Source organism: Somniosus microcephalus, unplaced genomic scaffold (genome assembly GCF_052327205.1).
Source record: "Somniosus microcephalus isolate GS21.2 unplaced genomic scaffold, FLI_Smic_1.0 unresolved_chr1, whole genome shotgun sequence".
NCBI lineage: Eukaryota > Metazoa > Chordata > Chondrichthyes > Squaliformes > Somniosidae > Somniosus > Somniosus microcephalus.
Window position 1 is genome coordinate 109,559,020 of NW_028225179.1, and position 12,479 is coordinate 109,571,498.

General features: G+C 49.3%; 1 protein-coding gene across 1 annotated transcript in view; it reads left to right on the forward strand.

Annotated features, from left to right (window-relative positions):
• The window catches only part of LOC147095702 (collagen alpha-1(XI) chain-like), a 126,961-nt gene that overhangs the window by 9,438 nt on the left and 105,044 nt on the right, over positions 1–12,479 (forward strand). Inside the window, exon 2 of the mRNA XM_085973695.1 lies at positions 11,610–11,827. Within this exon, the coding sequence (XP_085829821.1) occupies positions 11,610–11,827 (218 nt within the window). The remainder of the gene's footprint in view (positions 1–11,609; positions 11,828–12,479) is intronic.

Here is a 12,479-nt window from a genome sequence, read left to right on the forward strand (position 1 = left end):
CAGATTTAAATCAAATCAGCCATAACTCAAGCTCTATCAAGGAAAGAAAGACGTGTATTTCTAAAGTGCCTTTCACAACCTCAGGACGTCCCAAAGCGCTTTACAGCCAGTGACTTACTATTTGACGTGCAGTCACTGCTGTAATGTAGGAAACGCAGCAACTAATTTGCGCGCAGCAAGATCCCACAAACAACAATTGTTTATAATGGCCAGATCATGTTTTTTAGTGATGTTGGTTGAGGAATAAAACCGGGTTTAATCACCTTTGCTCTTCTTCGAAATAGTGGCCGTGGGATAAGACATAAGAACATAAGAAATAGGATCTTTTAGGTCCACCTGAGAGAACAGACGGGGCCTCGGTTTAACGTCTCATCTGAAAAGGCTGAAGCTGGCAGGTTACTAGAGGACAGCAGGGGGGGACAGGAAACACAGCCTGCTCTCTGATTGGATACTGGGCCCCGAGAGAGAGTCACTGACCATTCTGCTCTCTGATTGGATACCAGGCCCCGAGAGAGAGGGAGTCACTGACCATTCTGCTCTCTGATTGGATACCGAGCCCCGAGAGAGAGGGAGTCACTGACCATTCTGCTCTCTGATTGGATACCGAGCCCCGAGAGAGAGGGAGTCACTGACCATTCTGCTCTCTGATTGGATACCGAGCCCCGAGAGAGAGGGAGTCACTGACCATTCTGCTCTCTGATTGGATACCGAGCCCCGAGAGAGAGAGAGTCACTGACCATTCTGCTCTCTGATTGGATACCGAGCCCCGAGAGAGAGGGAGTCACTGACCATTCTGCTCTCTGATTGGATACCGAGCCCCGAGAGAGAGGGAGTCACTGACCATTCTGCTCTCTGATTGGATACCGAGCCCCGAGAGAGAGGGAGTCACTGACCATTCTGCTCTCTGATTGGATACCGAGCCCCGAGAGAGAGAGAGTCACTGACCATTCTGCTCTCTGATTGGATGCCAGGCCCCGAGAGAGAGAGAGTCACTGACCATTCTGCTCTCTGATTGGATACCAGGCCCTGAGAGAGAGAGCCAATGACCATTCTGCTCTCTGATTGGATACCGGGCTCCGAGAGAGAGTGAGTCAATGACCATTCTACTCTCTGATTGGATACCAGGCCCTGAGAGAGAGAGCCAATGACCATTCTGCTCTCTGATTGGATACCGGGCCCAGAGAGAGAGAGAGAGAGAGAGAGAGAGAGCCAATGACCATTCTGCTCTCTGATTGGATACCGGGCCCCGAGAGAGAGAGAGAGAGAGAGAGAGCCAATGACCATTCTGCTCTCTGATTGGATACCGGGCCCCGAGAGAGAGAGAGAGAGAGAGCCAATGACTATTCTACTCTCTGATTGGATACTGAGCCCTGTGAGAGAGAGAGAGAGAGAGACAGCCAATGACCATTCGACTATCTGATTGGATACCGAGCCCTGAGAGGGACAGCCAATGACCATTCGGCTATCTGCAGAAAAGTCCTATTTTTTCTTTTCTTGAGTTTTGCCTAGGGTGCTGAAAGTTGTAGTTTGCAGGACTGTAGGATCTCCTGCTGGATTGGCCCAGCCACACAAGCTGGCACGGGGTGAGCGAGAGATGCTTGCCATTCCGTCGGGCATGGTCGGCCCCCAGCGGCGGGCGGGTGACTCAATTACCGGGCAAGATTCCCAGAGAACCACCAGCAGACCAGCCAATATCAAAGGGACAGTCAAAGAATGAGTGAGTTACTCGCCACCCCCTCACCCGAAATTCGCTCTCTGCCACTCCAACTTGGCCAGCCGGAGGTTGCTGTTTCAGCGCCAGACAGCCCGGGACTGTTAAAAACGGGGTCGTCTGTTTAAAAAAAAGTAGTTTTTCTTTAACGTGAAGCAGGTTTTTTTTTAATGAATCTGTTTCTTTTGGCAGTTTTATTTCCCCCCCATCTGGCCGGTTTTAGAGTAAAATAGCAGACGTGGGGCCAACTTTAGCTTATTGGTAGCGGCTGTGAAACCCGCAGGGACTCTGAATGAAGTCCAGCAGCCGCCTGCTGCAGGCAAAAAAAATCTCAGATATGTAAACAGGGAAAGATCCCAAATAAACAGCCGGCAGTAGTGGTCCAGGAGATTGCCTCAGGATATCTAGTTCTGTAGTACGGGGAAAAGAAGAAAAAAAGAGGCTCAGCTTCTATCGAACCTTTCAAGGTATGGGGACGTCCTAAAGCACTTCACAGACAATCAAGCACTTATAGTTTTTTTTCTTTTAAAGTGTTGCAATGTAGACAAACGCGGCAGCTGATTTGCGCACAAGCTCCCACAAACCGCAATGAGGCAAATGACCAGACCATCTACCAGCGGTGTTGGTTGAGGAACAGATGTCCCTCGAATGGAGTGCAGTAGACCACCATCTACAAGTCAGGAGTGTGATGGAATATTCTCCACTTGCCTGGATGAGTGCAGCTCCAACAACACTCAAGAAGCTCGACACCATCCAGGACAAAGTAGCCCGCTTGATTGGCACCCCATCCACCTCCTTAAATATTCACTCCCTCCACCACCGGCGTACTGTGTCTACAGTGTGTACCAGCTACAAGATGCACTGCAGCACCTCCCAAACCCGCGACCTCTTCCACCTAGAAGGACAAGGGCAGCAGGCGCATGGGAACACCACCACCTCCAAGTTCCCCTCCAAGTCACACACCAGCCTGACTTGGAAATATATCACCGATCCTTCGTCGTCGCTGGGTCAAAATCCTGGAACTCCCTCCCTAACAGCACTGTGGGAGTACCTTCACCACACGGACTGCAGCGGTTCAAGAAGGCGGCTCACCACCACCTTCTCAAGGGCAACTAGGGATGGGCAATAAATGCCGGCCTTGCCAGCGACACCCACATCCCATAAACAAATTTTAAAAACGTAGAAATGTGAACATTTTAATGTGGAACTAGATGGCGCCGGGGGATTGGGTGAGATACATTTACTGGTCAATCCTGGAGGACTGACGGTGGTCCTTGGAACCTTTCACCGAAGGTTTGCCATCCCTCCAGGATTGGCCTGGAGTCTCCAAGAATCAAGGATTCGTCTCCTGAACACTGCTGTGAGCAATCCGGGAGAAACTTCATAGGGGCAACAAACAAAATTTTGTGTTTTATTCTATTTATTTATTGGTTATAAAAATGTTGGAGATTGAGAATCTGTTTGACTGACAGTCAGGAATCATCCAATCGTGTAATGAAGAGTCTGTTCGCTTTCTGATTGGCTGGGAAGGCGGGACGCAGCGAAGATGGACGTGTCGGGCGACCAATGACAGGAGCCTGGGGGCGGGGCAGTTGGTAGCCAGAGGTCATGTGATCAAAACCTCCAGGAATACACCCAACCAGAGTTGGCAATCCATCTTCCACCCTCTGTAAACTTGAGGTCATGCAAAACTCGGCTGCCCGTGTCCTAACTCGCACCAAGTCCTGTTCACCCATCACCTGCTGTACTCGCTGACCTACAGTGGGGGAGAGAGGTAAAAAGTAATCAAAGTGTGACATCACCAGGAAGCAGGTAAGTGATTGGTTGGTGAGTATTTCTCTATTTTTAAACTTTAACTCTGGTTTATAGTTTCTAAGGTCTCTCTGGTGTAGCAGGGACTGTTGGTAAACCAGTTAACTGTAGTGTAATAGTGGGATTGATTGATTTAATTTAAATTCAATTAATTAAAGTGTAAGTCATGGCAGGACAGCCGGGCCACGTGATATGCTCCTCCTGCAATATGTGGGAACTCAGGGACACTTCCTGTGTCCCTGACAACTACATGTGCAGGAAGTGCATCCAGCTGCAGCTACTGACAGACCGCATTGCGGCGCTGGAGCTGCGATTGGATGCATACTGGAGCATTCACGATGCTCAGGACATCGTGAGTAGCACGTTTACGGAGTTGGACACACCACAGGTAGAGGTTGGAGAAGAAGAAAGGGAACGGGTGACAAACAGGCAGAGTACTAGGCGCAGGCAGGTAGTGCAGGGGTCCCCTGTGGCCATCCCCCTCTCCAACAGATACACCACTTTGGGTACTGCTGGGGGGGGATGGCTTATCAGAGGAAGGCAGCAGCAGCCAACTTCCTGGCACCAGGGTGGCTCTGCTGCACAGAATGGGAGGAAAAAGAGGGGTAGAGCTATAGTAATAGGGGATTCTATTGTAAGGGGAATAGATAGGCGTTTCTGCGGCCACAAACGAGACTCCAGGATGGTGCATTGCCTCCCTGGTGCAAGGATCAAGGATGTCTCCGAGCGGCTGCAGAACATCTTGGAAGGGGAGGGTGAACAGCCAGTTGTCGTGGTGCATATAGGCACCAACGATATAGGTAAAAAGCAGGATGAGGTCCTAAAAGTGGAATATAGGGAGTTAGGAGATAAATTAAAAAACAGGACCTCAAAGGTAGTAATCTCAGGATTGCTACCATTGCCACGTGCTAGTCAGAGTAGAAATAGAAGGATACTTCAGATGAATACGTGGCTAGAGGAATGGTGCCAGGGGGAGGGATTCAAGTTCCTGGGACATTGGAACCAGTTCTGGGGGAGGTGGGACCAGTTCAAACCGGACGGTTTGCACCTGGGCAGGGCTGGAACCGATGTCCTAGGGGGAATGTTTGCTAGTGCTGTGGAGGAGGGTTTAAACTAAAATGGCAGGGGGTTGGGAACCTGAGCAGGGAGACAGAGGAAAGGGAAACAAGGATAAAAGCAAAAGATAGGAAGGAGAAAAACAAAAGTGGCAGTCAGAGAAATCAACGGTTTAAATCAAACGTGGCCACAGTAAATAATAATTCTAATAGGTCTAAGAGCGTTAAAAAAACAAGCCTGAAGGCTTTGTGTCTTAATGCGAGGAGCATTTGTAATAAGGTGGATGAATTGGCTGCGCAAATAGAGGTAAACGAATACGATTTGGTTGGGATTACGGAAACGTGGCTCAAGGATGGCCAAGACTGGGAACTCAACATCCAGGGGTATTCGATATTCAGGAAAGATAGGCAAAAAAGAAAGGGAGGTGGGGTAGCATTACTGGTTAAAGAAGGGATTAACACAATTGTAATGAAGGATATTAGCTCTGATGATGTGGAATCTGTATGGGTAGAATTGAGAGATACTAAGGGGAAAAAACGTTAGTGGGAGTGGTATATAGACCTCCAAACAGTAAGTCGGAGGTTGGGGATGGCATTAAAAGGGAAATTAAAGAAGTGTGCAATAAGGGCACAGTAGTCATCATGGGTGACTTTAATCTACATATAGATTGGGCCAACCAAATTAGTAACAATACTGTGGAGGAGGAATTCCTGGAGTGTTTACGGGATGGTTTCCTGGACCAATATGTCGAGGAACCAACCAGAGATCAGGCCATCTTAGACTGGGTATTATGTAACGAGAAAGGATTAATTAGCAATCTTGTTGTACGAGGCCCCTTGGGTCAGAGCGATCATAATATGATCGAATTCTTCATTAAGATGGAGAATGAAGTAGTTGACTCGGAGACTAGGGTCCTCAATTTAAATAAAGGAAACTACGATGGTCTGAGGAGCGAGTTGGGTAGGATTGATTGGGGAATGGCACTCAAAGGGTTGACGGTGGATAGGCAATGGCAAACATTCAAAGACCGAATGGATGAGCTACAGAATTTGTTCATCCCAGTTTGGCATAAAAATAAAACAAAAACAAGGGATAGCGTAAGATCCAAGGAGAGGACATATAAATTGGCCAGAAAAAGCAATAATCCTGAGGATTGGGAGCAGTTTAGGATTCAACAAAGGAGGACAAAGGGATTCATTAAGAAAGGGAAAATAGAATATGAGAGTAAGCTTTCAGGGAACATAAAACTGACTGTAAAAGCTTTTATAGATATGTGAAGAGAAAAAGATTGGTGAAGTCAAGCGTAGGTCCTTTGCAGTCAGAATCAGGGGAATTTATAATGGGGAACAAAGAAATGGCAGACCAACTAAATACATATTTTGGTTCTGTCTTCACAAAGGAGGACACAAATAACCTCCCAGAGATGCTGGGGAACATAGGGTCTGATGAAAGGGTGGAACTGAAAGAAATCAGTATTTGTAGGGAAATGGTGTTAGGAAAATTGATGGGACTGAAGGCTGATAAATCCCCAGGGCCTGATAATCTACATCCCAGGGTACTTAAGGAAGTGGCCCTAGAAATGGTAGATGCATTGCTGGTCATCTTCCAGAACTCGATAGACTCTGGAACAGTACCCATGGATTGGAGGGTAGCTAATGTTACCCCACTATTCAAAAAAGGTGGTAGAGAAAAAGCGGGGAATTATAGACCGGTAAGCCTGACATCGGTAGTGGGGAAAATGCTAGAGTCCATTATAAAAGATGTAATAGCAGAGCACTTGGAAAGCAGTGATAGGATCGGACGAAGTCAACATGGATTTACAAAAGGTAAATCATGCTTGACTAATCTACTGGAATTTTTTGAGGATGTAACTGGTAAAATAGATAAGGGAGACCAATGGATGTGGTGTATTTGGACTTTCAGAAGGCTTTCGATAAGGTCCCGCATAAGAGATTAGCGTGCAAAATTAAGGCACATGGGATTGGGGGCAAGGTATTGACTTGGATAGAGAACTGGTTGGCGGACAGAAAGCAAAGAGTTGGAATAAACGGGTCATTTTCCGAGTGGCAGGCAGTGACTAGTGGGGTACCGCAAGGGTCGGTCCTAGGACCCCAGCTGTTCACAATATATATTAATGATGATCTGGACGAGGGAATTGGATGTAATATCTCCAAATTTGCAGACGACACAAAGCTGGGTGGGAGGGTATGCTGTGAGGAGGATGTCGTGAAACTTCAGTACGATTTGGACAGGTTGGGTGATTGGGCAGAAACATGGCAAATGCACTATAATGTGGATAAATGTGAGGTTATCCACTTTGGTGGCAAAAACAGGAAGGCAGATTATTATTTGAATGGCAAGAGATTGGGAGAAGGGGAAGTGCAAAGAGACCTGGGTAGTATTGTGCACCAGTCGCTGAAGGAAAGCATGCAGGTGCAGCAGGCGGTTAAGAAGGCAAATGGTATGTTGGCCTTCGTAGCAAGAGGGTTCGAGTACAGGAACAAGGATGTCTTGCTACAGTTGTACAGGGCTTTGGTGAGACCGCACCTTGAGTATTGTGTGCAGTTTTGGTCGCCTTACCTGAGGAAGGACGTACTTGCCATGGAAGGAGTGCAGCGAAGATTCACCAGGATGGTAGGAATGACATATGAGGAGAGATTGTGTCGATTGGGCTTATACTCACTGGAGTTTAGAAGATTGAGAGGGGATCTCATCGAAACCTATAAAATTCTGTCAGTCCTGGACAAACTAGATGCAGGAAGGATGTTTCTGATGGTCGGGGAGTCCAGAACCAGGGGTCATAGTCTAAGGATAAGGGGTAAGCCATTTAGGACTGAAATGAGGAGGAATTTCTTCACCCAGAGAATGGTGAACCTGTGGAATTCTCTGCCACAGAGGGCCAGTTCATTTAATATATTCAAGAAAGAGTTGGATATATTTCTTAAAGCTAAAGGGATCAAGGGATATGGGGAGAAGTCAGGGACAGGGTACTGAATTTGGATGATCAGCCATGATCTCATTGAATGGCGGAGCAGGCTCGAAGGGCCGAATGGCCTACTCCTGCTCCTATTTTCTATGTTTCTATGGTTAAGCAACGCCTCGATTTTAAAGTTATCATCCTTGTTTTCAAATCCCTCCATGGCCTCGCCCCCTCCCTATCTCTGTAATCTCCTCCAGCCCCACAACCCCCCAAGATATCTGCACCCCTCCAATTCTGGTCTTTCGAGCATCCCCGAGTTTAATCGCTCAACCATTGGTGGCCGTGCCTTCAGCTGCCAAGGCCCTAAGCGCCAGAATTCTCTCCCTAAACCTCTCCGCCTCTCTACCTCTCTCTCTCATCCTTTAGGATGCTCCTTAAAACCTACCTCTTTGATCAAGCTTTTGGTTATCTGCCCTAATATCTGCTTATGTGGCTCGGTGTCAAATTTTGTTTGTTAACGCTCCTGTGACATGCCTTGGGACGTTTTACTACGTTAAAGGCGCTGTATAAATGCAGGTTCTTGTTGTTGGGATTGGGGCTGATGGTGCCAAAAGAACAATGAGCCAAGTCTTGACTCAAAGTGGAATATCTTGCTGCTAAAGTACAGCTGGGTGTAACTCTGGGCATCCACTTAAAGGCACAGCGGCAAGTTCCTGCGCCACTGGTGGGTCATTGAGAGGTCAGGCGACCTTTATTATTTTTATACACTTTACTGAAATCTGAGTCTTGAAGTTAATTAGTTTAATTCTGTACCGACTTCAGATCAATTAGAAGCTGTAGTTTTAACCGCTGCTTACCTACTGTGTAGTCTTACAGTGAGCTGTTTCACACCTTGTGCACTGGGATTGACCCATGGTGAGTGATTTAACCCCCTGTGTACCGGGAGTGTCTCACGGTGAGTGATTTAACCCCCTGTGCACCGGGAGTGACTCACGGTGAGTGATTTAACCCCCTGTGCACCGGGAGTGTCTCACCGTGACTGATTTAACCCCCTGAATACCGGAGTGTCTCAGGGTGAGTGATTTAACCCTCTGTGCACCAGGAGTTTCTCACGGTGAGTGATTTAACCCCCTGTGCACCGGGAGTGACTCACGGTGAGTGATTTAACCCCCTGTGCAGCGGGAGTGTCTCTCAGTGACTGATTTAACCCCCTGTATACCGGAGTGTCTCACGGTGAGTGATTTAACCCCCTGTGCACCGGGAGTGACTCACGGTGAGTGATTTAACCCCCTGTGCAGCGGGAGTGTCTCTCAGTGACTGATTTAACCCCCTGTATACCGGAGTGTCTCACGGTGAGTGATTTAACCCCCTGTGCACCGGGAGTGACTCACGGTGAGTGATTTAACCCCCTGTGCAGCGGGAGTGTCTCTCAGTGACTGATTTAACCCGCTGTATACCGGAGTGTCTCACGGTGAGTGATTTAACCCTCTGTGCACCAGGAGTTTCTCACGGTGAGTGATTTAACCCCCTGTGCAGCGGGAGTGTCTCACAGTGACTGATTTAACTCCCTGTATACCGGAGTGTCTCACGGTGAGTGATTTAACCCTCTGTGCACCAGGAGTTTCTCACGGTGAGTGATTTAACCCCCGGTGCACTGGGAGTGTCTCATGGTGAGTGATTTAACCCTCTCTGCACCGGGAGTGACTCACGGTGAGTGATTTAACCCCCTGTGCACCGGGAGTGACTCACGGGGAGTGATTTAATCCCCTGTGCACCGGGAATGTCTCATGGTGAGTGATTTAACCTCCTGTGCACCGGGAGTGTCTCACGGTGACTGATTTAACCCCCTGTGCACCGGGAGTGTCTCACGGTGACTGATTTAAGCCCCTGTGCACCGGGAGTGTCCCACGGTGACTGATTTAGCATCCTGTGCACCGGGAGTTTCTCATGATGACTGATTTAACCCCCTGTGCACCGGGAGTGTCTCAAGGTGACTGATTTAACCCCCTGTGCACCGGGAGTGTCTCAGTGATTGATTTAACCCTGTGTAGCGGGAGTGTCTCACAGTGAGTGATTTAACCCCCTGTGTACTGGGAGTGTCTCAGTGATTGATTTAACCCCCTGTGTACCGGGAGTGTGTTACGGTGTGTGATTCAACCCCCTGTGCACCGGGAGTGTCTCACGGTGACTGATTTAACCCCCTGTGCACCGGGAGTCTCTCACGGTGAGTGATTTAACCCCCTGTGCACCGGGAGTGACTCACGGTGAGTGATTTAACCCCCTGTGCAGCGGGAGTGTCTCACAGTGACTGATTTAACCCCCTGTATACCGGAGTGTCTCACGGTGAGTGATTTAACCCTCTGTGCACCAGGAGTTTCTCACGGTGAGTGATTTAACCCTCTCTGCACCGGGAGTGACTCACGGTGAGTGATTTAACCCCCTGTGCACTGGGAGTGACTCACGGGGAGTGATTTAATCCCCTGTGCACCGGGAATGTCTCATGATGAGTGATTTAACCTCCTGTGCACCGGGAGTGTCTCACGGGGACTGATTTAACCCCCTGTGCACCGGGAGTGTCTCACGGTGACTGATTTAAGCCCCTGTGCACCGGGAGTGTCCCACGGTGACTGATTTAGCATCCTGTGCACTGGGAGTTTCTCACGATGACTGATTTAACCCCCTGTGCACCGGGAGTGACTCACGGTGAGTGATTTAACCCCCTGTGCAGCGGGAGTGTCTCACAGTGACTGATTTAACCCCCTGTATACCGGAGTGTCTCACGGTGAGTGATTTAACCCTCTGTGCACCAGGAGTTTCTCACGGTGAGTGATTTAACCCTCTCTGCACCGGGAGTGACTCACGGTGAGTGATTTAACCCCCTGTGCACCGGGAGTGACTCACGGGGAGTGATTTAATCCCCTGTGCACCGGGAATGTCTCATGATGAGTGATTTAACCTCCTGTGCACCGGGAGTGTCTCACGGGGACTGATTTAACCCCCTGTGCACCGGGAGTGTCTCACGGTGACTGATTTAGCATCCTGTGCACTGGGAGTTTCTCACGATGACTGATTTAACCCCCTGTGCACCGGGCGTGTCTCAAGGTGACTGATTTAACCCCCTGTGCACCGGGAGTGTCTCAGTGATTGATTTAACCCTGTGTAGCGGGAGTGTCTCACGGTGAGTGATTTAACCCCCTGTGTACTGGGAGTGTCTCAGTGATTGATTTAACCCCCTGTGTACCGGGAGTGTGTTACGGTGTGTGATTTAACCCCCTGTGCACCGGGAGTGTCTCACGGTGACTGATTTAACCCCCTGTGCACCGGGAGTCTCTCACGGTGAGTGATTTAACCCCCTGTGTACTGGGAGTGTCTCAGTGATTGATTTAACCCCCTGTGTACTGGGAGTGTCTCACGGTGACTGATTTAACCCCCTGTGTACTGGGAGTGTCTCAGTGATTGATTTAATCCCCCCTATGTACTGGAATTGTCCCACCATTGGTCATCCAACATTTCCATCCTCGCGACGCCCTCTCTTTTTGGCCATTAGGAAAGCGAACGGACTCTTTGTTACCCGATTGGTTGACTCTTGACTGACAGTCAAGCAGCCATTTTTTCGATCTCCAATATCATTTATAACTGGTGTTCAGAGAAAATGCAAGAAAATGCACAGATCTTTTTTAAATTGCCGCCCGCTTTTTGTGCCAGAGGGTTGACCGGGAGATTAATCGTCAATTCCTGGAGACTCCAGGACAATCCTGGAGGGTTCAGCAACATCCTGCTTTGGAGTTGGAGATTTCAGGGGGCAGGGAATCGGGCGGGTCAAGGGGAGTCAGGTGGGCTTTGCAAGCATTCAGAGGGTGACAGTTTTGTGGTATGATGTTCTGGGAGGTCACCAAAGCAGCTAGATGAGATCAATAAACAACATGGAGAGACGAGGTGGGGTGGAGGGGTAGTTGTTCACCTTGCGTCCAATCCCCAACACCAGTTCTTAGGCCGGGCAGGCAGGTGGAGTCTCTACCCCAAGGGATTGCGGGGTAGGCGGGGGTCGATCGATGAGAAAGTTTGTGAAGGCCTGTTGGGTCGGAAGGCCTTACGGTGAAAGTGCTTTAGTTTCTGTCTGATCGCAGCACTAATTGCCCTCTTGTCTGTTCTCTCTGCAGCCGATCCTGTAGATGTTTTACGAGTGTTGCAGTTTAATACGTTACCTGAAGGAGTAAGGAAAGTCACAGGCTTCTGTCCTAAAAGGAAATCCGTGTCCAGTTCAGATGTGGCTTACAGAATATCCAAAAAGGCTCAAATCAGCGCCCCCACCAGACAGCTGTTCCCAGGTAAGAAGGGGCGGAGCGGAGCAGAGTGGGGAGGAGCACTGCGGAGCGTGCAAAAGGGGTGGTGTAGAATTTGGGGGAGGGGCAGGTACTGCATACAAAGGAGGAGGAGCCATAGTGTGTGATATTGGCTGGTGATTGGAGGATACACATTTATGCTAATTAGCCAGTGACCAGCGGCTGGTGATTGACGGCTGCAATGTGACATCACCGAGCAGTGACCAGCAGCTGGTGATTGATGGCTGCAATGTGACATCACCGAGCAGTGACCAGCAGCTGGTGATTGATGGCTGTAATGTGACATCACCGAGCAGTGACCAGCAGCTGGTGATTGATGGCTGCAATGTGACATCACCGAGCAGTGACCAGCGGCTGGTGATTGACGGCTGCAATGTGACATCACCGAGCAGTGACCAGCGGCTGGTGATTGACGGCTGCAATGTGACATCACCGAGCAGTGACCAGCGGCTGGTGATTGATGGCTGCAATGTGACATCACCGAGCAGTGACCAGCGGCTGGTGATTGACGGCTGCAATGTGACATCACCGAGCAGTGACCAGCAGCTGGTGATTGATGGCTGCAATGTGACATCACCGAGCAGTGACCAGCGGCTGGTGATTGACGGCTGCAATGTGACATCACCGAGCAGTGACC